The sequence below is a fragment of the Maylandia zebra genome, linkage group LG5 (assembly GCF_041146795.1).
Source record: "Maylandia zebra isolate NMK-2024a linkage group LG5, Mzebra_GT3a, whole genome shotgun sequence".
Lineage (NCBI taxonomy): Eukaryota > Metazoa > Chordata > Actinopteri > Cichliformes > Cichlidae > Maylandia > Maylandia zebra.
This window is the reverse complement of record NC_135171.1, coordinates 32,318,022-32,344,543: the sequence shown is the minus strand read 5'-3', so window position 1 is coordinate 32,344,543 and position 26,522 is coordinate 32,318,022. Positions and strand designations below refer to the sequence as shown.

At 42.6% G+C, this 26,522-nt stretch overlaps 1 protein-coding gene across 1 annotated transcript; it reads right to left on the bottom strand.

Moving 5' to 3' along the window:
* Window positions 1-419: 419 nt before the first annotated feature.
* Window positions 420-25,593, bottom strand: draxina (dorsal inhibitory axon guidance protein a). The gene is made up of 7 exons (XM_004547434.3): window positions 25,388-25,593; window positions 16,120-16,625; window positions 14,111-14,328; window positions 7,751-7,871; window positions 2,391-2,483; window positions 2,051-2,140; window positions 420-1,542 (listed from the first exon to the last, which is right to left on the bottom strand). The coding sequence occupies exons 2-7, from the start codon at window positions 16,598-16,600 to the stop codon at window positions 1,430-1,432; spliced, it is 1,116 nt and encodes a 371-aa protein (XP_004547491.3). The 5' UTR covers window positions 16,601-16,625; window positions 25,388-25,593; the 3' UTR covers window positions 420-1,429.
* Window positions 25,594-26,522: the final 929 nt, after the last annotated feature.

The following is a 26,522-nucleotide window of genomic DNA, read 5'->3' as shown; positions in this document are numbered from 1 at the left end:
AAAACGACCGTCTAAAGCATAGGTGTCAAACTCTGGCCCGCGGGCCAAGTTTGGCCCGCAGCCTAATTACATTTGGCCCGCGAAGCCATACCAAATTACTATTAGCGCTGGCCTACTGGTATTATACAGTTAATATATATATTGTTTAGTATTAAGCTTTGCTTGTTCCATATTCAGTTTTTCAGCAAAACTTGTTTGAGTCCATAAGAAAAGATTCATTCTTATATCCAGAGATTTTTTTTTTCAATAAATATTAGCGTTAGCCCGCGACTTTGTTCCAGTTTTGAATTTTGGCCCACTGTGTATTTGAGTTTGACACCCCTGGTCTAAAGGATAGAGAGTTTGCTTTTTAGGATTAGTAAAAATGGTTTAGCCAAACAGTGTGTAGACGTGTAGAAACAGCTTAGCATCACACAGTGTGCATCCTAGTAAGTGTTTTAATTGTAAAAATAAAAACAGGCAGAAGAACTGAATATATAAACACGTGTTTGAGTACTGAATAAATAAAACAGACATGTAAAGTGGAAGGTCAGACAAGCATTTTGTTTATCTTACTATCATTAAGCACATTTTTAACAGTGGTGTCAATTAAAAAAGGTGTTGGTAATTCAAACACAATCATATATACAGTACAGGACAGCAGACCAGTTTAGATAATATTTTTAAAAATAACTTTTAGCAGTTGTTTGGAATACCAGCTCAGAGAAGAGGACAGGGAACGAAATCTGACACGCTTCTTCACATAGTCACGGCAAATAGTCAAAGATAAAAAAAAATTTTTTAACATTATTTTTGTTTCCATTTTTATTTAACTTGGTCTAAAAGTCTTGAAGCGGAAAACGCCACTGTTCTGGGACTCCAAAGATCTTAAAGCAATACTAAAAATTATTTTGAACAGGTCAGCGTGATGAAAAGTTACAAAATCTGTTCTTGCCTAAAAATGAAACCACATCAACAGGAACCATGAAGGCAGTAAATATTCAAACCTAATCTGTGTGATAGCTACAAACTTTAGTCACTGATGTGTCACCCAATGAGTGAATCTTTTCAACCAGGCAAATAAAAAGACAAAAAAAACCCTGCAGGTTTTCTTAATGACAAGAATTTGGAGAGGCCGTCTTCCTGCAGGGAATGAACAACACTAAATTAAAACAAGCGTGCTTAAAGTTGGTGATTTGCTGGATTAGGCTGCATAACGTATCCCACAATGCAACATTGAAATGTTATTTCCACTTTGGCCACCTGTTACTTCGCTTTAGCTGACTAGGTGTTGGCATCAGGGTGATTTATATATTGTGGGTTTGATTTGAAAAACCAGCAAGTCATCACCTCTAAGTACTTGGTCAGTTTAGCAGGGTCATGTGGCTTCTTGGTCAGGGGGGGTCATTATTTATGTTCTTCCTCCACCTTGGCCTTCATCACCTCCTCTTTATATGGTAATGAAACCCCCTTGGTCACTGCTGACTGACTCCGGCACCACGCAGCGACCCCTTCTCCTGGTCACGCGTCGCTTCCGGTGAAATTTAGCATAACAACGAAACCCTGAAAGATAACAAGTGACCCATTATCTGAAAAGGTGATTGAATTGGATAAAATATGAGTTTTAAATTACCAGAGGCAGTACTTTAACATTAGTAGAAATGCTCTATTTTAGGATAGAATAAAGAGCTGAATCAGCAACGCTAATGTAGCTGAGAAGGTATAAATTAAATTACTTACATTTAATATTTGTTAGAATTCTGCATCATCATCACATAATCTATGAAATGAACAACTTTAAGCTCAAAACAATGTCATGAAACACAAAAAATCTCAATTTACTGACACTTTGAGATTTACTGTTTACTGCTATGTTAGTCAGCCTCTAATCTTTTAGTCCCTCTGGGGACCCATTACAAGTCAAAGACTTTTAAAATCTTAATTGTAAACAGTAAGACTTGGGGGAAGTGACCCAAATGCACAACTGCACATGAAGAGATGAGCTGATGCTGATGCTAAAGCGCCTAATGATGCTAGTAGTGAGTAAAAAACTAAAGTAATAATCTCTCACCTTCCTCACACATGCAGTCGTCGTAGCATTTGTTGTTGAGACCTCTGTTGTGAGGTTTACACTCATGTTGCCTCAGGTCACAACAGGAACCTTGTTCAAGAAAAACACGTCTTTTATCAATCAAGCATGTTTTATATGTGTGCATAGACATTTAATATACAACACCAACACCACAGTCCTAACAGTGTAAAACACCGTTTTCAATGCTGGTGAATACATGGTCTGTGTGGTGTTTTATCACTTTATAAACAGTCAATAAATGGATTTTAAGATAACTGCCAAGAGCGATAAGAAACTAGTAAGGTCCTGAAAAATAAATATGACTCTTGTTTATACTGACCTGGAAGACAGTCCAGGTGGTGGTCACATGGTTCAATTGCATCAGCATCCACAGTCATATTTCCACTGCTGAGGTTCTTACTCCGCCTTTTGTCTGCAGAACAAGAAATGAAAACAGCTGTTTGAGCATCAAACCACTGATCAGTGTGCAGCGTCATCCAAGCAAACTGTTGGGTTTTTCACGCAGTAACAAAATTCTACTTGGTGTGTGATCTTCTTTCGGCTGCTTCCTTTAGGGGTCACCATCATCATCTGTCTCCATGTGACCCCCATCCCTAGCCTCCTTTTAGGTCACACCAACCCCTCTGCGTGTCCTCCTTCACTACATCCAAAAATCTTTTCTGTTGTCTTCCAACTCTGTTTCCAAAGCGCTCAACCTGAGCTGTTACTCTGATGTACGCATTGTCAGGGTTCCTGGGTCGTTGACCCAGTGATTTCAGTTTGTTCATGTTCAGTTTAGTTCGCCACATTAATATTCTCACTTCCTGTTTTTCCCCGTGTCAGCTTGTCTTCCATGTCATTAGTCAGATTATGTTCAGCTCTGTACTCACCTGTTTCCAATCATTGTCATCATTCAACCTGTGTATTTAAGTTCCTCGGTTTCACCAGTTCTCTGTCGTGTCATTGATGTTATGTCGTCGTCTCCGTCTGTATGTTCAGTTAGTCAGCCAGCCAGCCATCCTTCCAGTCTTTCAGCCAGCCAGTCACTCCATCGTTCCTGCTTTGTTCATTCACCCTCCAATAAATCCTCTTCATTTCTGCACCGTGAGTCCAGCGTTTGGGTCATCTCTTCCACGCCTCCACACACAACCTCTGACAGAATGACACGACCCGTGCCAAGAAGACACGCTTTTGACCCAGCAGACTCGGACCTTTACGAGCGGCAGGACGCAGCGCTCTCCATTTGGGCGGAGAAGCTCAGGTGGAAACAGCGGCTCTTCTCAGAGAGGGAGCACGTCTTTGAGGGGACTCGTCTGGCTCTGGGCGGACCTCGGAGACGCCGCGGTCCTCCACCTGCTGCCTCACCTGCATCGGAGCATTCGCCGCGGAGAGTGGGCGTCGCAGGCCAAGCTTCGGCCGCTCGCTCTCCCGCTGCCCCGCTCCTCGCTCGCCCGCCAGCCGTTTTACTCACCGGACCTTCAACTTCGCCATGGCACAGCGGCTCCGCCTACCACCTCGGCTCAATGGAGGCTCCCGTGCCAGAGGCTCGGCTGTGTACCCCGCCTGCTGCCTCTTCCCGGAGAAAGCGGCGCACACGTCGCCATAAAACGGACTACTTTCAGCCACTCCCGATGGTGAGCTCCAGTGACTGTTTTTCGCACTCACCATCTGACTACTCACTTGAAACGCACCATAGACTCACTTCTGATTCATGGGGAGTCTCCCTCCTAGACGAGGACGTGGACTGGGAAGAGTTTTTCTGCTCTTCTCCAAAGACTGTAAATAGTGGTGGCAGGAAAACCAGAACAATCGCCAATAAACCTGCCAGTAACACACACACCGTCACTATTTCCACACCCAGTGTTCAGCCATTTCCCACCAGCACGGGGGCCCAGTCTACGCCCACACCAGTGCCAGCTCCCAGGAGGAGGGCAGCTGCGACCCGGTCTACCTCCACACCTGCTTCTGTTTCTCAGGTGGGGGTGACTGGTGTCCAGCCACCTTCCGTGCCCGTCCCAGCGCCCAGGTTGAGGGCAACCCGAACCCAGCTTGACCTCCCTGGAGGCCTGGAAGAGCTAACCGGTCCACCGGCTACCTCACCACTTCATCCACCTCCTGACCCAGCCTTTCACGCCCTCGCACTATCCCTAGTTAGATTAGCTGAACTGTCCCCTGCTCAGGCCCCAGCTTTATTAGCCCAGGCTGCAGTTTTGTCCCCTTCGGTAACCCAGTCATCAGCTCAGCCACCAACCTCAGCTCCGTCGTCAGCCTCGCCTACCTCTGTTCCTCCTTTAGCATCTCCACTCCCGCCAGTTCCCTCACCTGCTGTTCAGCTTTCACTCCCGCCAGTTCCCTCACCTGCTGTTCAGCTTTCACTCCAGTCAGTTCCCTCACCTGCTGTTCAGCTTTCACTCCAGTCAGTTCCCTCACCTGCTGTTCAGCTTTCACTCCAGTCAGTTCCCTCACCTGCTGTTCAGCTTTCACTCCAGTCAGTTCCCTCACCTGCTGTTCAGCTTTCACTCCAGTCAGTTCCCTCACCTGCTGTTCAGCTTTCACTCCAGTCAGTTCCCTCACCTGCTGTTCAGCTTTCACTCCAGTCAGTTCCCTCACCTGCTGTTCAGCTTTCACTCCAGTCAGTTCCCTCACCTGCTGTTCAGCTTTCACTCCAGTCAGTTCCCTCACCTGCTGTTCAGCTTTCACTCCAGTCAGTTCCCTCACCTGCTGTTCAGCTTTCACTCCAGTCAGTTCCCTCACCTGCTGTTCAGCTTTCACTCCAGTCAGTTCCCTCACCTGCTGTTCAGCTTTCACTCCAGTCAGTTCCCTCACCTGCTGTTCAGCTTTCACTCCAGTCAGTTCCCTCACCTGCTGTTCAGCTTTCACTCCAGTCAGTTCCCTCACCTGCTGTTCAGCTTTCGCTCCAGTCAGTTCCCTCACCTGCTGTTCAGCTTTCGCTCCAGTCAGTTCCCTCACCTGCTGTTCAGCTTTCGCTCCAGTCAGTTCCCTCACCTGCTGTTCAGCTTTCGCTCCAGTCAGTTCCCTCACCTGCTGTTCAGCTTTCGCTCCAGTCAGTTCCCTCACCTGCTGTTCAGCTTTCGCTCCCGTCAGTTCCCTCACCTGCTGTTCAGCTTTCGCTCCCGTCCTCCAGTCTCCTGTAGCTCAGTCTGCTCCCGTCCTCCAGTCTCCTGTAGCTCAGTCTGCTCCCGTCCTCCAGTCTCCTGTAGCTCAGTCTGCTCCCGTCCTCCAGTCTCCTGTAGCTCAGTCTGCTCCCGTCCTCCAGTCTCCTGTAGCTCAGTCTGCTCCCGTCCTCCAGTCTCCTGTAGCTCAGTCTGCTCCCGTCCTCCAGTCTCCTGTAGCTCAGTCTGCTCCCGTCCTCCAGTCTCCTGTAGCTCAGTCTGCTCCCGTCCTCCAGTCTCCTGTAGCTCAGTCTGCTCCCGTCCTCCAGTCGCCTCCTGTTTCCCAGTCGCCTGTCCACCATCCCGTTCAGTTCCCGGACCTGCAGCCACAGCACCCAGAGCCAGCTGTGAGCCTTCCTGCTTCTCAGCCAGGGGTTTCTGCACCCGCTGGCCCGGCCGCTCCTCGGCCAGAGGCCTCCGCGCCTACTGGCCCGGCCTTGACTGGTCCCGTCTCGACTGGTCCTGTGCCCACCGGGCCTCGGCCAGTACACCTGACACTGGAGAGCCGCCGTCGCCTTTCGCGCGGCCGGCCCCCTGATCTGCACCGTCATCGCCTGAGTGGCCGCCGTCGCCTTCCGCGCGGTCGGCCCCCTGAACTGTCTCTGTGTGGACTCCGTCCCTCCGTCCTGGGCCCCCTCCGCCCGCCCTGTCCTGGTTTTTCGTTCTTTTGGCCGTCGGGTGCCGGCCTTTGCGGGGGGGGGGTACTGTCAGGGTTCCTGGGTCGTTGACCCAGTGATTTCAGTTTGTTCATGTTCAGTTTAGTTCGCCACATTAATATTCTCACTTCCTGTTTTTCCCCGTGTCAGCTTGTCTTCCATGTCATTAGTCAGATTATGTTCAGCTCTGTACTCACCTGTTTCCAATCATTGTCATCATTCAACCTGTGTATTTAAGTTCCTCGGTTTCACCAGTTCTCTGTCGTGTCATTGATGTGATGTCGTCGTCTCCGTCTGTATGTTCAGTTAGTCAGCCAGCCATCCTTCCAGTCTTTCAGCCAGCCAGTCACTCCATCGTTCCTGCTTTGTTCATTCACCCTCCAATAAATCCTCTTCATTTCTGCACCATGAGTCCAGCGTTTGGGTCATCTCTTCCACGCCTCCACACACAACCTCTGACACGCATATTGAATCCTGTCCATTCTGGTCACTCCCAATGAAAGTCTCAATATCTTCAACCCTGCTACCTCCAGCTCAGCCTCCTTTTTGTCAGTGTCAGCATTTTCAAACCTGTCTTTTAAACATTCCCCTTCAATCTTGCTGCTATCCTCATGTATAAAAAAAGAAATTCTACTTCACATATTTAACATGACACCCGTAAACACTGATGGCAGATTTAAGGCCTCCAGCTGCCCCCCAGCAGTAAGTGCTTTGTTACTTCTTACAAAATAATTATGTGTGAGTTTATATTTCATTTACTTGAGCTTCATACGGTGGCCCCGGGAGGCCAAACAGACTGCAACTTAAGAAAACACCATCAATAAGAAAAACGCTGCAAAAGCACACAAAACACAATGAAAATAGGAAAAAGCAAAACAGAAATAGGAAAAAACACAAGGGAAGTGTTTCTGGGGAGACAATAACCCAAAGGACCAGCTGCAGGAACCCAAAACATGGTAGGCGTGTTTTATCATGATTCATATAATACTGATGACAGATTTTTAGGCAAATAGTTATGCTAACACACTTACCTCTCCTCTTTTCTTTCCTCACAAAACCGATAGATCCTCCACTTCTTTTAAGTGTCTTCCAGCACAATTATTAGCATATTTTGGTTCCTGCAACTGGTCTGTCAGGTTGTCTCCCCAGAAACACTTCCCTTGTGCTTTTGGAATTCTGTTTTTTCCTATTTCCTCTATGTTTTGTGTGCTTTTGCAGCAGTATTCAAGGTCTCTTGTGGATAAATTAAAAACATAGATATCCTGATGTTTCTGTGGAGCCACAAGCAAGTCACGGGAAGTTTATTCATAAAGGGCCTATCAAACACAGTTATTCAAAGTGTTTTACAAGATAAAATTAAAAAAAAACATTTTAAAATTATTGTTTATTGTTTATGACAAAATTAACATAATAAAAATAAGTGGAGTTAAATAGTTTTAAAAAGTCCAGCAGTGTTGATTAATGCTGTTTTTAACTTCTTTTTAAAATAATGAGAGCTAATAACTGGTTTGATTTGACTGCTTTTCTTAGTTATTGTTAAAGTTGCAGGAGCAGCATTCTGACCTAACTGTAGCTGTCTAATAGTCTTTTTTAGGAAGGATGATAAAGACAGCATAGCAGTACCCAAATCTACAACAGATAAAGCTATTGATAAGCGTCTCAACATCTTGCTTTGACACATCTCACTTGAGCTATATTTGTCGAATACAGAAGCTGTTTTAGTTAGTCTTAATATGGTCAGTGAAACTAAGGTCCTCATCCATAATTTCTCTAAGAGTTTTCACAGAATGAGGTCTTTGGTGTCCTGGGTTCTAGGTAGGAACTCATCCATCTGTCTTTGTTTTTAATAACTTTAAAATAACTTTACTAACCTTTCTTCTTGGAAGATGACCAGTTGTCTGCTGGTTTCATGTCCTCATAATCTGTCCAGTCAAAGAGAGCCATGTCCAACGTTGGCATCACCTCTCCTTGTCCTTTTCCTCGTCCAGACCTCTGAAAATGAAAGTGTACCTTGAAACTACACCTTACCTTTTACCCATATATTATCAAGCATAGACAGTAAATACATTTCTGTCATCTGTGATGAATGCTTAGTTGTTTCAATTAAACCACAGCAGCAATAAATGAGTGTGTTTTGGTTTGCTCACTGTGTTTTGCTAGTAAATGTATTCGGTGTGTTCTTAATGAAACTCATTGGACTTGTGTTGTGACCAGCAGCAGTGATGTTTCATTGATTTATAAAATACCCCCACGGAGACAACAGGGATAGCAGCAGAGCTTTAAAAACCAATCGATTGGTAACAGAGAACATGGCTGGCCACACACCAGCATACAAATATACATCATGCAGTACTTGTGTGGTTAATACATAAACAGTTTACAGACTTGCAGTTCATTGAACAAACGCCTTTTCTTTCTAGTCAGTGGGGACAGCCACTGCCTGCAGATCAAATACAGCACAGAGTGGATGGTGAGGTGACAGGTTTAAATGAAATCCAGCTGTATTTTTATTTTTATTTTTTAAAGAAATTGCATTGCAGTTATGGAAACGTACAGAATGTAATTTCTTACTTCATTATGTTTTGTTGTTGTCTTATCTATAAAAGCAAATGGAAGTGATTAGCATGCAAGAAAATCTTTGCCTTATGCGTTTATGTCAGGATGGTAGAGTGCAACATGCGATGCACTAAAGGTATGATGGTTGATGATGTTGGTTTCTAGGCTAAGTGAGAAAAAAGCCCACCCAAAAGACCCGAACCACTTAAAACTGTTTTTTCCTATGTGTCAAAGAAAATAAATCAAGGTTTGCTGAACCAAATTCTTAGAATCTCCTCGAGTACCTATGCACAATTATGAGTTTAAAATGATCCTTATTTATCTTCGCTCTATTTTAGATGGAGACAGGCCCTTGCATCTGTTCTATCTCTGTTTGAAACAAGCTATTTTAGGCCAACTTTCTTCTAATTGGCTGATCCTCTCAAACAGAAGATTTGAACAGTTGGTAAGCGGGACATATATGCTCAAAGCCAGAGAACACAGAGAAGATATCCTTAATACAGAAGATCCTTTTAAGGATATCTGCTGTATTTGAAGGAAAATGTACTTGACAAAATGTTTGTGAAGGTTCTCAGTCATCCAGGTCATCGTAGTCTAAGGAGCTTGGAAAGAAAAGCGTCTGGACTTCTTTGAGTTGCTTGAAGACGTTTCACCTCTCATCCGAGAAGCTTCTTCAGTTCTAAGGGTCAAATGGTGGAGAGTCCCAGATTTAAACCCAGTGGGAGTTTCCCCCCAAAAAGGGACAAAGGACCTCCTGATGATCATCTACAGTACCTAATCACATGAGCCAAGGTGTGAAAGCAGGTGTGGGTCACAATCAGCCAGGGTTTCGGGTGAGCTCATTGTGAAACCTGGCCCCACCCTATCATGTGATTTCCTGAGGTCAGATGGCCCAGGATGTGAGTGGGCGTTAAGGCGTCTGGGAAGGGTTCTCAAAACTGGATTATAGATGGCAGACAGTTGGTGTCGTAAACCACCACCTCTGTTCAAAGATGGTCGCTCACTTACGTCCACTGTGAGCGACCATCTTTGAACAGAGGGGGTCCTTGGTCCCTCTTTGGGGGGAAACTCCCACTGGGTTTAAATCTGGGACTCTCCACCATTTGACCCTTAGAACTGAAGAAGCAGCTTCCACCTCTCTGGGGACATCCCAGGTCCTCCAAGGTATGGAGGCCTATCTCCCCCCACCACTTCCCCTGCCAGTGGCAGACGCCCTCAGACATCGGTGCGTTGGTGGTTCTTTGTGTCCGAGGATGGGCGTCCAGGTACACACCGGCTCACTCCTTGGTGGCTGCTTATCGGGGCCTGGAGCCTGGGGCTTGCTCGGGCCACTTCGGAGGTGGGGTGCCCCCGGCCTCTCGGCCTGGGGCTCGGTCACTCAGGCACGGCTGGCTGCCGGCGGAGCTCACGGGCATGTCACTGCAACCCCCCCTGGCTTCTGCTCCGCGGCTGCTGAGTGACCCCTCATCTGGGACTCTCCTCAGCTCTTTCTGGGACAGTGGCGCGGCTGCCCCTCTGTTGGTCTTCCTTGGTCTCTTGTGTTCTGAGGGCCTCTGGATGTCTGGAGTTTTGATCTCCTCCATACCTGCTTCATGCCCTGGAGGACGGGGCTGTGGCTCCCCACACCCTCTAGCAGATCATTACATGAAGGAACCTTTTAAAACAAGCACGTTCATGCTCACAGGTGTACACACGGGTGCTCACACACACAAACTACACCCTTTTTGGCTCCTACCTCAAAGCACACTGTGCGCTGTCGATCTTACGTGCTGCACAATAATGTTTAACATTTAGTATTTACAGTTATATTCCCATAGATCATCGTGATGTTGTTTATTCTATTGCTCTCGTTTTCTTCTGCTTGTTTTCTTTTTTCATTCTCAAAAGGTGAAATTAAAAAAGTATCTACTGTTATCTATTATTAGCTAGTTTATTGTGATGGTGTTGTTTTTATTATGTTGCTCTTTGGTGATCGTGGTGATCCAGGTGTTTTGTTTGTTTTTCTTTTTTTCTCTTCTCCCCTTTCTCACCATCTCTTCTCCCCTCTATTTTTCTTTCTCTCCCTCTCTTTCTTTCATTCTTTCTCCCTGTCCTATCCCCCAGTCATGTCTGTCCCGTCTTTAAAAAACAAAAATAAAATAAATACATAATTATAATAAAGGTCAATCAAATGGACCAATATGGCAAGGCCATGATGATCCACTTGGTAAAGTAAATCCACTTGGCATCTTTCTTGGCCTTCAGACAACAATTCTGATGGCTAAAGATCCAAACAGGACAGGCAAAACAAAACAAAACAAAAAAAAAAAGAACTGAAGAAGCTTCTCGGATGAGAGGTGAAACGTCTTCAAGCAACTCAAAGAAGTCCAGATGCTTTTCTTTCCAAGCTCCTTAGGCTACTTGACAAAAATAATAATTATAACAGGTCTTTTTAAGGACTTTTTCTAAAAACCTATCATCAAAAAGCCATTGTGTTGTTATATTAGGTGGGAGAAAACAGCTGTTTTAGGATGGATACATTTTTGCCCCTCTAGCTGCTCTTGCCTTTTCTTTATTTGTGAATCTTTAATAGTTTTTTCCTGTTCTGCCTATTTATACGGCTCAAAGAATGGCTAAAAAAAAATCTAGTAAAGCACATGTGGTACTGTTTATGTACATGGCACATAAACATAGCACTCTGAGGCTCCTAATAGGATATTCAAAATTCATGTCAGTAGCTGAATACCTTGTGACTGATCCAAATTTATATAAAAGTGCCATAAATTTAGGTGTCGTACTTTAATAAAATATTGTTGTGGAGATCGGCGTTTGATGGTCTAGTCATAAAGAAAAATTTCTTGATGAATTGCTAAGACATCCCTAACTTGAATAAAAGCCATAAGAACACGGTTACTGCCACTTTCCTCAGAGAGGTGAAACAAAATAGAAATGTAACACAGTAGGACTTTGTGATATCTCACGGGGAATACATGATCAATTAAAAAAAAAAAAGCTCCTCTTGGAAACAGATCCAAATTGTGTCCTTTTACCCTCAGGAAATGTGCCTGTGAAAATAACAATCAGTTTAATTGCAGGGGGCTACCTGCTTGTCCTCTACTGCTCATTAAACCATCAGCATAAAATCGAACATTAATTAAGAAGCCTCTCAGCATCTTTGTACAACTGGATCTGGGTTCAGAAGAGGCTAACAGCTTTTTCTGCTTTGGCCCAATAATATTTGACTGCTGTCAGAGTACAGTATGCTCCTGTACTCTCTGGGGTCTCAGAAGAGTCATAGTTTCTTTTTCCTTTGCATTTCCTGAGCGTTGTCCTTTTCCTTGTTTGCTTTGCTTCCCCATTCTTGCCTTGTGTGTGCATTGTCTCCTCACTGACATCCTATTTTATTTTGAAAGATCTTTATCTGTGTCATGTGTTTTTTACTCCCTGTCTTTGTTGTTTTTCTACCTCTTTTGATTGCCTATCCTGTCTTAATTGATTTCACCTGTCGTTTTTAAACATAGTTGTCTGTTCCTTTATAATCTCTTTGTGTCTCTTTGTGTCTTCTGTGTATTGTAAATGTCTTTATTTTACCCACTTTTGTTTTTTCCCTCCTTTAATTTGAAGCGGATTTAGAAGCAAAGCAAAGACACTAAAAGTTTCATCCTGGGTTTTTAGTGTTACAAGGGTGATTCGTTTCTTAAAGCTTAACCGCTCCAGAGCAAATTACATTTGAGATGAGAGATCAAAACAACAGACTATTCAGTCTCCTGGAAAATAGCCTGACCATTCCTGGAAATATTTTGTTTGTGTTTTTGCCACTCAAAAGTTTTATCACATTTTGCTACTTCATCCCATCTGTGTCCCGGTAGCTTGCACCAACATCCTCATTCTTAATGTCACTTGTTTTAATGAGCCAACTGCCAGTTGTTTATTTGATGACCTAAAAAGGACGAGTGACCTTTTGCAAATAAGAATCAGAGAATCAATGGGTTAGCGTGAGATTATTATAGGGCAGCAAAACGTCAGGGATCTCATTCATAAGAATGACTTTAAGTTGAAAACCATGAGGAAATTATTTCTAATCAGGCTCTAGATTTGATGTAAAAATAAATTTTTTGTTGGTTATAAGGTCCAGGATACATCTGAGGCCAAAGCTGGGATGAATTTTCCAGCTCTGTCTGTCTGCTTCTACCTTATTCAATGCAGTGACCACACACTTCAGCACTACAGTCGTTTGGTTAGCAGTCACAGTGCTTAGTCCATTAAATACTAGAGAATGCTTGACTATATTCTCCGCTATTATCACCATAATCTCATCCAAAAAGTTTTCCTCTGTCTTTGACTCCATTTGTGACCAAGCAATGTGCTGGCATTTTTAAAGGAGCAATCCTAAGGCAAGGTTTCATGAATCAAACATGAGCATGCCCAACCCATCAGAAGTGATTAGGAGATCTGAGACACATGATAATTCATCGCCAGGGTCCTCACTAAAAGCCATTGTTTGTTTTAAACTTACAGGTGTTAAGATGTGCTGTTAAAAATTACTGTGTAAAAATAAAGAACTCTGCTGAGGTCAGTGTCCGTCGTGCAGTTTTAAAGAAAGGGATACTCAAAATTGGATGGGTCTCACTTTGCCTGTGCGCCACCAAATTTAATGGAAATGACTCGGAATATTTTTGGATTATTTTGCCTGCAGAGAAGCGGCACTAAAAGCAGACCTCTATGTAATAACCATTTTTAGTGACAGCAGAATAGTAAGGCTTGGTTAGACTGTGGTACAAAAGGAGCTCGTTAGGTTTGGGAAAGATGAAGGTTTAAAGGACTTTAGCAGTAAACACGCAGTTAAGGTTACAGAAGGGTCGTGGTTGAAAGAAATAGCATTTACTAATGGTTTGAAAAAGGTGTCAAGCATGCACACACAACACGCAAGTTAATGGGGGACGGTGAGTGCTAAAGAACCATTTAAAAAGAAACACAAAATGTCTTCAATTTTCTACAAACTGCAGTTCAACAGTTCCTAACTGTCGTATTTTCATCCAGAAAATCAACCGGAAATTTCCCTGAAACATATTACAGGCTGTTGGGTTTTAACGGCAGTTTTGGCAAATCCAAAAACTTTCCTGATGTAGAGACTCTCTGTCCCCACATTTCATTTGTAACAGACCCGAGGAGTCTCAGGAAACCATATATTATTATTTTCCATTATAAATGTTGTTTAAGCATCATTCCGGGTGGCTGTGACGGGGGGTGAGTGATACCTCATAACCCCTGCAGATTTTTTCATGACACATGCACAGCCAGACACAAAAAAAAAGACTCTCTGCGCCCATAGATTTTGTCCTGAGGTGGTCTTTAATAAAGAATAGGAAGGTAGTTACAGAAAAATGTGCTGCTGGACTCTGAACTCCATGATTTTGGGTTCCAGAGGTGCCGTTTTGTTATACAGAACAGGCCATATCTATCATACAAACTGTGACCAACAACCAGCCAGTTTGGCCTGCTGGATGACGTTTTTCACAAGCAGCACCTTTGGGTTCACACTGTAGAGAGTGCCATTTCTATGATGAGCTATGAGGCTTGTGGCAGCATAACGGCTGTAATGGGGCCCATTTTCACTCTATTTCCACCACACATTGAAATCACACTGAGGCACAACACACCCAGCCTTTAATAACCACTCCAGTTTCGTTGGTTACCTGGGGTTTGGTTGAGGCCGGGGACAGCGTTGGGGGATGCTCATTCATCACCGTGGTAACCGTAGAAGAGCCAGAGCCAAAGACGCCAATGATGGGGGAAGGGGGTTCATTGGGTGGGGTCATGCTGAGGGAGGGGGAGGTGGCAGAAGCAGAGGAGGAGAGAGGATCCTCAAATAGATCTCTGTCCTTCAATGCAGAGCTCAGCTCTGGAGAAAACCCTGAACAGAGAGAGATACATTTATTTTTTTTGTGTCAGCAAATCATATCAGCAGATTATTAGAGAAAGTTTAATCTAAAATACTAATATATAAAATAATAATAACAATACAAATATACTAATAAACTAATATTGAACTGCAGTTAAGATGAGATAGTTTTGTCACTATGGCATTTCAAACTGAAGGGGTTTAGATGTTTTTAACCTTTAATTTTTATTGCTATTGTTGCTGTTTTTCTGTTTACTATGACTAATTCTTCAAATTTTCCATAAACTATGGTTTATTCTGCAGCACGAGTCCAATAAAAAGCTTCTCAGTGTAATCTGTGCACCACGATAATGTTCCTGTTGTTGCAGTTTGGAACTCTGCAAACACCAGACCAAAAACTCGAGTTCACCTCCACAATCATTCATAATATAAATTCAGAGTCAGTAGTGGTAAATCAGAATGTATTTCAAGCTGTCATGCAGTCCCTGAACTTCTTAAATTTCCTTTTAAAACCTGAAAGTACTGTATTTTGTCACATTATGTCATATTTACAGAACCTTTCAAATGTAACTGTTATTAATTTAGGTTCAAAGCCAAACAGGTTTGTCTGTGTCAGAACTGCTGAAACTGTCCACTCGATCAAATTGACAGTGTTATGACATATAACAGTGGTTTCTAAGGTAACAGCAATTGTTCTATTGAGCACCATGGGAAGAATGACAATGTGCAGAAAGACCTTTTTTTTTTAGCTGTGCCCCTGAGGCGTGGCTACTTGCTTATAAATAGAGTGGGATGCTTAACTGTTTTTGCTTTGCTTTCCTCTACTCCTGAAATCTTTTTGGCAATATCAGTGTCAATATAATGACCATAGATTTAGGCAAGGATGTTGCTCTTAATTCATGTTTTAAATTCTGACATCTGATCATTTAAGATCGAGATGGAGTGTAGAAAGTTGTCATGTAGATATTTGATCTCTCGTCTTGACAGAAGACATTTAAGAATTCATTTAAATTGGTTTCCTGGCATGAACCTGGCTTTTAAATGTAGGCAATACTCTATCCAATAGAGTTTTGCTTTGTATTTGGGATCACTGTCATGCTGGAACGCTGCTATATCCCAGCAGGACAATGATCTGAGGTGAAGTTGAGGAATTTGGAGGTAGTCCTACTTCATTATTTCATCTACTTTGTACAGTGCCACTGGTACTTTTCTCTTGTCTGACCTTCTAGGCAAAGTGGTGTCACATGTGAATAACTTGTACTTATGTACAACTATTTGATGCTTATTTGATGATCTGCAGTTGTTTAGAAATGGCTCCATAGACCTCTGATGCTTGTGTAAATCTACAATTCTCCTTCCTTTGAATTTTCCCATTGTTCTGCATATTGGTCTGAGTGCTTTTAAACAAATCCTTTTTGTCCTTGCAAATAGAAACTACCTGATGTAGTCAATTATAATAACAAGAAGATAATAAATCTTGGCCTTGTCAAATTAAAAGACATTGCAGAACCTTCAGCACCAAAAGATTTGAGTGAGTAAATGGATATATTTCAGACTGTCTGCATACTTTTGACCTGGTACAGATCAAAGAAAATACAAAATAGACTAAAATTTGTACACCAATCCTTGTTTTTTTTTTTAATAATTAAAGATGTTTGCTGTACATTCATTCAAACATGGAAAAAAGAAAGGTCAAAAACAGCTCAAGTAAATCATGAAAAACCCCAAATTACCATGACTAATGATTTATGCCCATGCAAACTTTTGAGCGCAAATGTATGTCTGGGTTTGTGATGCACTAACCTTTTCTGTGACGCCCCTTTTCACGCCGGCTCCCTTGTCTCCTGTGCTCAGAATGGTGCCCATGTCCATTTCCATGCCCATGCCCTCTCTCCTTGCGTGTTCCTACAAGGTGGTTCTCCTGGACCTGGGATGGACTCTTCACACTCATTCGAGCTCTGTCTTTGTCCCTGCCTGGACCCATCTCCAGTCTCACTGGGCTGAGACCTTCTAGGCCTGTCCCATCATCCTCAGGTCTGGCCAAGGGTTGCAGGGGCCTGTGAGAGAGCAGCCCAGCTCCAGCCTTGGCACCCCGGCCACCGTGCCCTCTGCGGTTCCTGCTATATCCGCGGCCCTGTAGAACTTGCGAGCGGTACTGTAGGGCATTGCTGCCACCTGCTGAGGTCTGCGCCTGCCTCCTCTTGCCATGAGGAGCCCCATGCTCAGCGCTGTATGACAGTGCCAGGGTGGCAAACAGCAGCAACATACTCCAGGAGAGAGCCATTGTCTGTCCAGCACAACACCACCTACTGGGAGGAGAAAATATTTCTCAGTGCTGCACATAATTTATTCTGCGGTGTCTGCAGATTTGATCAGATTTTCCACAGAAGCTATGTTGAGGATTTGTACATCTTAAAAAATAATTCGTTTTGAGTATCAAATACTAGTTGCCTATCTTTCAGCACTCTATTTTATTATATCATTTGTATAATCTGCATATTCTGCATTTATCCAGAATAAAAAGTTACAAAAGAAATATACAAACGTTAATGTACACACATTAAAGATTATTCCCAGTTATTTTAATGATCCACAGGTTTTCCATAGCATCATTATAAAGTTGATATTGCAAGTTCCCTTTCCAATAAATTGTGACCTCTTCATTCTCCTACGACAGTTCCTGAACAATTATTATTTCCTTCAGTGACATATCCTTCTGAAAAAATATCAGACACACAATTAGTGCAATTTCCTTCCAAAGGGGGCATCCCTCATTCAGCCCCGACTATCAGCCTTTTTGTGCAGAAGCAAAAGTTGGGAGACCACAGGTCCTTGAGTGTTGTGATGCGTACTCTGCTGTATTCATCATCCCACAAATTCCGACTACTTCACAGCCAGCCTCTCGAGCACACACCTTTATTCTGGTGAATTTGAAGAGACAATGGTGAGACGCTTGTTCATTTAAAAAAATGATTTTCCAACCTTCATTCAAGGACCTCTATGCCTTACTCATTATGAGATACTGCAGTGTGCACATGCTTCATCACGGTCTCAAGAGCTCTCCAACCGTACCTTTTATTGCAAAGGTCAACATATGTGTGAGGTGTGACTGAACTAAAATATGAGGTTCTGTATATCTACAATGGCACTTCATCCAAATGTGAATGAAATGGTGCTTAATAAAAAAGTAAAAATAGTTTTTCTTTTCCCATCTTGATATCCCAGCATGCACTGCAATGAAGCTCAGATTCAATTGTAATCCAACAGAGTACTATGTGCTTATATTAGAACCAATTTCTACAGTCATTGGTAAGAACACAAATGTCCAACACAGTGAGACTGGACACTAAGCAGCCTTTACACTCCCAGCTCAAAAGGCCTGTGTGGTATTTGATTGTTGCAGTTTGTGCTAGTGTGATAATAGCACTGGTGTACTGACATCATGTATCCTGCCTCCTGCATGCTCTAACTAGTCGTCCTGCTAACTATCCTGCCCTGTGCTAGATGTGAGAAATTGTTTCTATTTTACTAGCAATTAATTCGATTATGAAAAAAAATAATGGGAAAAATAAAGTAATTTCATAAAATAAATAACTGTCATAATGACGAAATTAATCTATTAAAACATGTTGACCTCTCAATACTACAGAAATGATTCACTATAAAACTTGATGTGTTCTAGCCGTCATTAAACTTTAAAGATGCTTACACTGATCTGCACCTTATGTTAGAAAATGTTTGTTTATTTCTTTAATCATAACACAATTTGCCCTGTAATTAAAAAAAATCCAAAACTTAATGGCAAATCATATACATGGGATGTTTTGTTTTCTCCTCCACTTAAATAGGCTAGCACAATCCATTGTGACAGACATACACAGTGCTATTATGGCGCTGTGGCAGGTAACTCCTTTGTGTTAAAAGACAAATGGCAGTGCAGGGCATACAGAAAATCAATGAGGGAAAGTATTGAGCCATCAGTGATGGTGGGCACATGTGCTGTGTGTGTCTCCAAGGTGGAGTTGGGGGGGTTGATAAGCTCTCAGTTCTTTTATCACAGCGACGCGCACACACCAAGCTAAAAAAAGCACACCCTTGGTTTTAAAGTCAGTTATTTAGGTGTTTCTAAAAACAGCACACAGGTGCCAGGGTGTGTGGGTGAGCGGGCTGCAGAGGATTCTGGTGATGTCAGGAGGAGTTTGCACTACGAGTGCCGGCATTGCTCCGAGGGATTTAAAGGCAAACGTTGTCCGTTTGCCTCCGGGAGTTCGACCAGTTGTGCAGCAAACAAACAAGAGTGTGGGGCTGGCCACTGAGACGAGACCTTTATCGTCAAACAGGTCCGCAGAGTGTCGAAGGGGAGGGTAATCAGCTGTGTCGCTCACATATATATAGTGTTTAGCTGGGATTACACTCTGTCTGTTTGACACATGAATTGATGCGGGTATCGAGTGGCTCGGATCTTATCTGGTCAAAGGGGTGATTTAGAAGGGAAACAAACAAAACATTTAAAGTTAACTGTGGTGCAGGGCAGTGAAACAAGGGGATTGATTAAGGGATTACATCTCCAAAGTCTTCTGTACACATTTATCACAGTAATGGCTTGACATCTGGGGAAATGTGCCTTCTTGCCGCCTAAGCGATGCCCCAGCTTATGTTACTCCTGTGATACATGCCTCTCTGTTAGCTAAACAGCTTTGGCAACTCAGACCCTTTTCAAAACTCCCCATTTGACCTCATCACACCTACTAATGCTCTAATTGCTCAGTTGTGTGGGCAATTAGTGGATTGAGAAAGCTGACTGTTACTGTTATCTCTAACTCTTACTTTAGTTGCTTACACAATTATTTCTGTCACTGTTTGCTTATACAGTCAAGTGACTATAGCAATAATGGTATGTTGTGCTGATGATCTGTTTTCGGTTTGTTGTAATCTGGATATTTTTCTGCTTTCTTTTTCTTTTAGAGGCTTTTATTGTGTATATGTTTTACACTCCAGGTTTAGTCATGTAGCTTTAGACCACACCTGATATCTATGTAAGAGTTTTGTCCGGTGACTATGGCCGAAAATGACTTTTAGTTATAAAAATTCATACACAACATATGTTGCTAAATAAAGCATCCATCCATCCATTTCTTACCTAGTTGTACAATTCATTATCTGGAGGGACTGAAGCCTATCTGTGATGAGGAAAGAAGCAGGGTACACTCTGTACCAGGTCACCAGTCCATCAGAGGGCTCTAAATAAACTAAAGAAATAAAGTCCATACATTTATCCATTCTCTTTGCTTATCCTTATCAAGGTTGCGAGGAGGGCTGGAGCCTGTCCCAGCTACCATAGGGTGAGATGCAGCGTACACCCTTCACCTGGACCAGGGCACCAGCCCATCAGAGTGCCCTAAAAAACTAAAGAAATAAAAATCATGTATGCGCGATCATCTTTTTAATGCATTCTAGTACCTAATTCACAGCTTCTTGTTTGAATAAACTTGTAGTTTTGGTTAGGCGGCTTTAAAGAGGAATAAATAAATCATTTCTACAGAGATTTTTAAGTATTTCTTTAAAGAAATAGATCTATTCTATTGATGGTTTATTGTGTCAGGAATTTTTTCATACACCTACATATTTTAGGATTAACACGCATGTGGAGTTAGAAATAGCAGCATCACCTGAATTGGTGATGCTGCTGTGATGGTGCTCTTCAAAAAAATTTTTTTCCCAGTATAAAAAAGTAACATTGTTACATCTCCACAGAAAAAGAAGGCACCCATTCCAAAGTAAGGTCTTCATAGATGTGCTATGTGAAAGAGAAAGTAGGCGGTGAAGGAGGAAGGCCACGTATCTCGGCATAGCAGCTCCCTGTTTTCCTCTCTCATACTTTCAAGTGCTGCTAACAGGTGGCCCTTTGAGGAGACACAGGATGGGAATGATAATGGAGCACTCCGGGTGGCATTCCACATTTTAAGCATAGTCTCTTGTGTGTGATAAACAACCTCCATGAACAACACAGCCTCTTGCCAGAGCTTGTATTATACAAGCCTGTGTGTTGAAGGTAGGGCACAGCAGGGCCTCTGCTACTGAGGCGATGACGGGCCAAACGAGTGGCCCGACAACTTTAATTCCACACTGAGGTAATCTGCAACTTGAATGGCAACATTTAAACAAGCAAATTATAGCTGGGCGGCAGCTTTCATGGCTTCTGTGAGATAGCTATTGGTTGAAAGAATAAAAGACTCCGAAAACCCATTTAATGACACTTTTAATAGCACTGAGGGGGTTCAAGGATTTCTGCCGATGTTGGGAGAGTTTTGCTTATTTCTTTCACATTTTCTGCTTTTTTTTTTTTTTAAACATCAACTTTGACTGGTCTTATCTTCTTTTTCTCACAAAATAACCTCATTGTGCTTTCTATTTTATTTTGAATGCTTTAAATCCTGTATTTTTACATTCATGTCAGCAACCCTGCAGGGTTTGGCTCTGACTTTGTGCATTGCTGCATTTTTGGTGGAAAGTTGTCAGAGATTTACAGTTAACAAACAGTCAGGTGAATAAACAACAATGAGACACTTGTGTAGGTTAACGTGCTGCACGGGTGAGAAGCTCAGAGCAAATCACACCGAACTGCAGTATTCGTTTATTTTTATAGATTACATCGTCAATATGCAAATATAATCACATTTCCTGTCACGCAGGTCCTGATGTCTGTCTGCATGCAAGCTGTGTGTGTGTGTGTGTGTGTGTGTGTGTGTGTGTGTGTGTGTGTGTGTGTGTGTGTGTGTCACAGAGTATGTGTGTTGCAGGTCAATTTCTAAGAATAATATAATGCAAGTCAACCTCTGCGGATATGTATTTCTGTGCTGGTCTCTTGTCAGTGTCACAGGGTCAGCTTCCTGTTTATACAGAAAACTGTCTGGTGAAATATGTATAACATAACTTTTGAAGCATAAGCAAATAAAACAATAAAAACTCCCTAACAAAAGTCAACAGTGTTTTTAACAGTATATTAGGAATTTGGAACCCATTATAATTGCAGATATTAAAAAGTTGTTTTTACCACAACTAAATTTAGGTCTTCTCATAGACAGAAATGTTTGATTTTAGGAAAGGGCTTTAATAACTAACAAATGCAAAGTGTGTGAGTGACTGTCTTACACACTGTCAAATAACATGAAGTTGTGTCTTTTTTTTTCCAGACTTAGAAAGAAGAAAAAAAACTTAAGGAACTGAAAAACCAATTTGAATTTTTATTATTTGCTCCTAATGTCAACAACAACAAAAATCTATCACCAGCAATCTGGTGCTCATATTTGGCTGTTTATGTGTAACTATATTTATAATGTGAAGTGGAGAGGATTCACATCATGCCATGGGAAATTTAAAGTCCAGAAGTAATAACAACCAAGTACACAAAAACAGATTTTTAATAGGAACGCATCTTGGATAATACTTTGAACCTCAACTCTCAAAGGTGTAAAGATTTATTGGTGTCTGAGCTCATCAGTGTACAGAGGGAAGCTGTGTATAGTAATATAAAATCCAATAAAATGTTTTACAAAATCCACATTTTTTGGAAGCAGGTAGGAGAAAAGCAGGTGATCTCTAACAGTGTGTAGAAAACACAATATATATTGTAGCAGTTTTTATAAGCCTGGCGTACAGTGTGGTGCCACCTGGGACACATGAATCAGAGCGGAGTAAGTATGAAATGATAGGTAATCTCACAAGAAATTGCAAAGGGGGCACTATTAGAGGGCTGGATGATTAAGCTCTGATGAGATCAGGGGCGTCTATCTGGGCTTTGATCAATTGGTCAGTCCCTTAAGCAGGACACACTCATATAAGAATAGACTTAACAGAGATTGAACCCAGATCTGCGGCTCATATTGGGAAAATGAGAGAGGAAAAGCAGTGAGGCGGAACAGGAGGCCACCCTGGTATTAAACTGCTGTACGTGTGCATCTTTTAGCTTCACCTGCTGTGACATCAAACCTCCAGGAGCCATCTGCTCCTCTTGTTTTATCCCTCATAGCAACCAGCAGGGCCATAAGGATAAAGGAAACAAAGGATCCAGGAACAGACTGTTGTCAGACAGAGGCCACCTTCGATACTTTTTTTCTTTGTTTCCAGGCCGCATACAGCGATCTGAAGTTTAACTCAGGAATACACGCCTGTTGATTAATGTCAGAATTACTCAGTAGATCTTATCCACTGGAGCAGAAAGTTATCAACCAGCTAATAATCAGGCTTGTGAGCATATGCTCAATTTGCAAATTTATTACAGGCTGTCAAAAAGAGACCAGGGGTCGCTTCGGGAGTGTGTGGCTGCACAGGAAAAAAGGAAAGCCACCTATCTCTTTTCAGCTGCTTGGTTCACTGAGCAGCAGCTCGAGTTTATGCTTGAACCAGAAAGAAAACCAGGAGAAGAAGAAAAAAAATGCACATTTAAACAAAGAAATATAGATGCGTAATCTGCTGTGTCACAAATATAACTCAGTTTTGCTCCATTCCATTTTAATAATGCTGAATATTTGATGTATTGCACTTGTCTCCTTATCGTCTGTAAAATAGTTCTAGTTTATGCTACCAAATTATCATAAATATCATCTCAATAACAAGCACCTAAATTACAGCTCCAGTAAATGCCTGTGCATAATAAACATGTCTGCCAACTGCAGTTAACGTCATAAAACTTCATTTCCTCAAGGGCCAATACCACTGACTTCAGCAATATAAAATGCTTTGTCTCCCCCAATCCTCCACAAACAATATCAATGGGATTCACACATAGACTGGGAGGATTTTGCAGCTTTTAGGTGTTTATTGGATGGCGGAGGCCCCTGGAAGCAACATAGGGTGATAAAAAAAGAAAACAAGAGCCATAAGGAAGGTCCATCTGTCACCAAGTGAGCCGGAGCAGGGAGCAGGGAGAGACAAAATGATTCGGTGGTAATTTGGTCGCAGGTACAACAGATGTGGAACGAGGCCAGAACATTGTCACTGATGCAAAGTAACATCAGCAACATCCTGGGATGGGGCCCTTATCGCCCGTCTGAATGCACACATACACACACTTTCTCTCTTTTACAATCATCGTATGCACACAAATACACACTCACAGCGGGGAAACCTCCTCCAGACACCCACATAGAGGCATGTTCCAAAAATGCTGTGAGACACAAACAGCACCAGAAGCACAGCAGGAGGCATCCCACAGAGAGGAAAGAGAATGAGAGAGACAAAGGAGGTGGGGGGACTGAGTGAAAAGGAGAAAATAAGATGTAATTCTAAGAGAGAGGAGAGCGGGAAAGAAAGGAGTGAGGCAGGAAGAGAGAGGGAGGGAGAGGAGAGAGACTGAAATCAAAGCGGGAGTGTGAGCGAGAGATGGAAAGAGAGGGAGGATTTATCCTGTCTTAATTAGAACAAAGTGTCGTGGCATCTCGTATTTTGTGGCAGATAAGGGCACCAGCTGAGTCCCCTCTTACACACAACAAACAACAAAGGGCTGGCTTCAGCAGCTGATAACAATACTTGCCCCTTTCTAACCCATGAAATGTGGACACCTGGGTCTGTCTCTGGACATTCTGCATGGGAACAGTTTGACCGGTCAGCGAGGTGGGAGGGGGGGAGGCACTCCTGTTTAGAGATGATCAAGTGAAGCATGCAAACGTATTATATGAACGCAAAGTTTCCCTTCTCCCCGCTCGCTCCGTGGAAGCGAGCAGCGCTGACTGCCTGCCAATGTTGAAAGCATCTTGATCAAACAGATGCAGCCATGCTTGGCAGTGGCGATCAAGGCGAGATTCACACCACGGTGGAGGAGACTGGATGGGAGTTTAGCAATGTAGCTTTTTTGGCTGAAAATCAATAAAAGATTAAAGAAATGAGGAGATTTGATTGTGCAGTGAGTGAAAGAGCAAAATGAAAACAAACAGTGATTCTTTTGAGGTAATTTCAATCGGTCTTTGATACCAGTAGACTAGATGCTAGTTCGGTTTATCACAGTGTGTGCGGCTTCTGCCAGGCACAACATTAACGACAAACCACTATCTTCCAAGTCTTTGAAACGCATCTAGAAAAAGACACAAAATTAATTTCCACTTGAACATCAAATGTTGTAAATGTGTCCTTGAGTTATCTTTTCATTTCCAACTCACTTAAGATCGAATCAGTTTTATTTGGGCCCGAGGTCCACTCACGGTGGGGTTCCTCCACACTCCCTCTGATCATGTCTAATGCGCCCCTGCTTGATTGACTTGCTATTAATTAGCATTAACTCCTTCAAGTGAGTCTGCAAAAATTGCTCCTTTCACTTTTAATTGCAAGGTGACACACAGAGTCCTCCCCCCATTTCTCTCTCACTCACTCTCTCTAACAAACACGCGAGCACACACGCGCACGCACCATTACACACAGCGTCTTTGGTGTGCAGTGAGCAACAATGAGCTGTCAGGAAGAGATAATCGCTCCGATCATTTATAACTATCCACACCATTCATCCATTAAGTTCCTTTGTAATGCTGATCTGATTTAAAAGCATGACAGCAGGACACACAAAAGTTAAATTAATTGTCGAGTCAAATCTGTTTTTCCGCCATCAAGCCATATCTAATCCGATGTTTGCAAACACTCACTCGTTGCACACAACCGTTAAGAACGACGCTCTGCCTGCCAGTCAAACCGCGTTTTTTTTTTTTAAATCAGTGAATCTGAAAGGAAAACCTCGGCATTAATTAAGTTATTAAAATGGTCTGTGTGACAATATTAAGGACTAGACGGACAGAAGCAATCCTCTTTAAAACATTTGCAATAAAAGGATTCAGAAATAAAGATGCAAGTCCATGATGGCATCAGAACTGGGAATTGGACTCAGTCTGCTGTTTGAGTATGAATATCTATTTAAAAAGGGCAGAGCGAATAAAATAGCAGGAATTTACAAACGTCACAGAAACACCTGAAACAATGTTTGGAAACCAAAGAAACGATATTAGCCGCAATAGTAAGCAATCTAAGCACTTGCTCTGGCAATGATGTAATTCGTTTTTCCAGGATTATAACAGAGATGATTCCTTACTTTCTGTTTGTTTCTCCTTGTTTTCCTCTGGTGTTATTTAAGCCTCAAACAGCAGTTCGCTCATATGGCTGCAGGTTGACAGCAGGACAGGACCGAAGCGCAGCGCAGCAGCAGCTCTGTAGTCCGCTCTCCGGGATGTGCCGAGTATCCGGACTGTCTCTTGCTTCTTTATAATGAGGAGAGTCAACCACTCCGGAGTGCGCGCTCCCGAGTGCGCGTCAGCGTCAGGGCTAGCTTTATCTCCAAATGGGGCTTGTCCCGGCAGGTAAAACGTGGATAAAAAGGGGGAGGGGGGAGGGGGGGTCGCTAGAGCATTGACGTAATACTGACACAATCAGCATTTTCTATCAGTTTTCCAAGTTGGGAAAGAAGATCAAACAAAATGATCAGAAACTTGACTTTTATGTGAAATTCTCAGCGTGTCAAAAATATTCCTTGTGATTTGTTGCCCCAGTAAGCCTCCTCGCTTATCCAATATGAACAAAGCTACGTAGTTTTTGATTATTTTCGCTTTCCAGTCAGCACATGTGCTTGTTTCTTTTCTCCAAAATTCAACTGTGGACAAAGCCCGAGCATAAAGAAAAGAGCTTCCCAATCTGATGTAACTACACGCTCAGAAAATAAGCTAGTTTACCTTTAGGGGTACAAGAGCTTGACACTGCAGCAGTACTTGTAGTAGGTAGGCTACTGCCTGATGTACTCTTGACAATCCTCTCATTTTTTACACATTCAGAGGGAGCAAAATTGTGTTTCCAGTAAGTTTTCCAGTTTTACTGACACCACAAAGCTTTATAGGTATATCAAATCAGCACCTGCAGCAAACTAAACTGCACCAGTTAATACAGAAAAAAAAAAATTAAACATGGCTTTGGGCCGCAGGAGCACTCTGAGGTAATCCACCTGGCACAGGGAGCACAAAGGTCCCAGAAAAGCAAGAACCTTCTTACTGTGCAGTGCTAACCAGTATACAAGACAGGTGCAGAATTAAACTTGGCATGCATTAAATAGCTTTTATTTAACTTAAATAAATAGCCAAATCCATAAAAAAGAGAAATTAATATTTTGCCTATTTTCTATTTGCATTTGCCTGCACGCAGATTTTAAGTCTGCGTGCAAAATCTGCATGCAGAAGAAA

Excerpts from the sequence above, each read along its gene's own strand:
- draxina (XM_004547434.3), bottom strand. The coding sequence starts at position 16,600 with ATGGCTCTCTCCTGGAGTATGTTGCTGCTGTTTGCCACCCTGGCACTG. Across the intron at positions 14,329-16,119 it reads AAAGGGGCGTCACAGAAAAG|GGTTTTCTCCAGAGCTGAGC; the intron begins GTTAGTGCATCA and ends CTCTCTGTTCAG. Across the intron at positions 2,484-7,750 it reads GTCATCTTCCAAGAAGAAAG|ACAAAAGGCGGAGTAAGAAC; the intron begins GTTAGTAAAGTT and ends CTTGTTCTGCAG.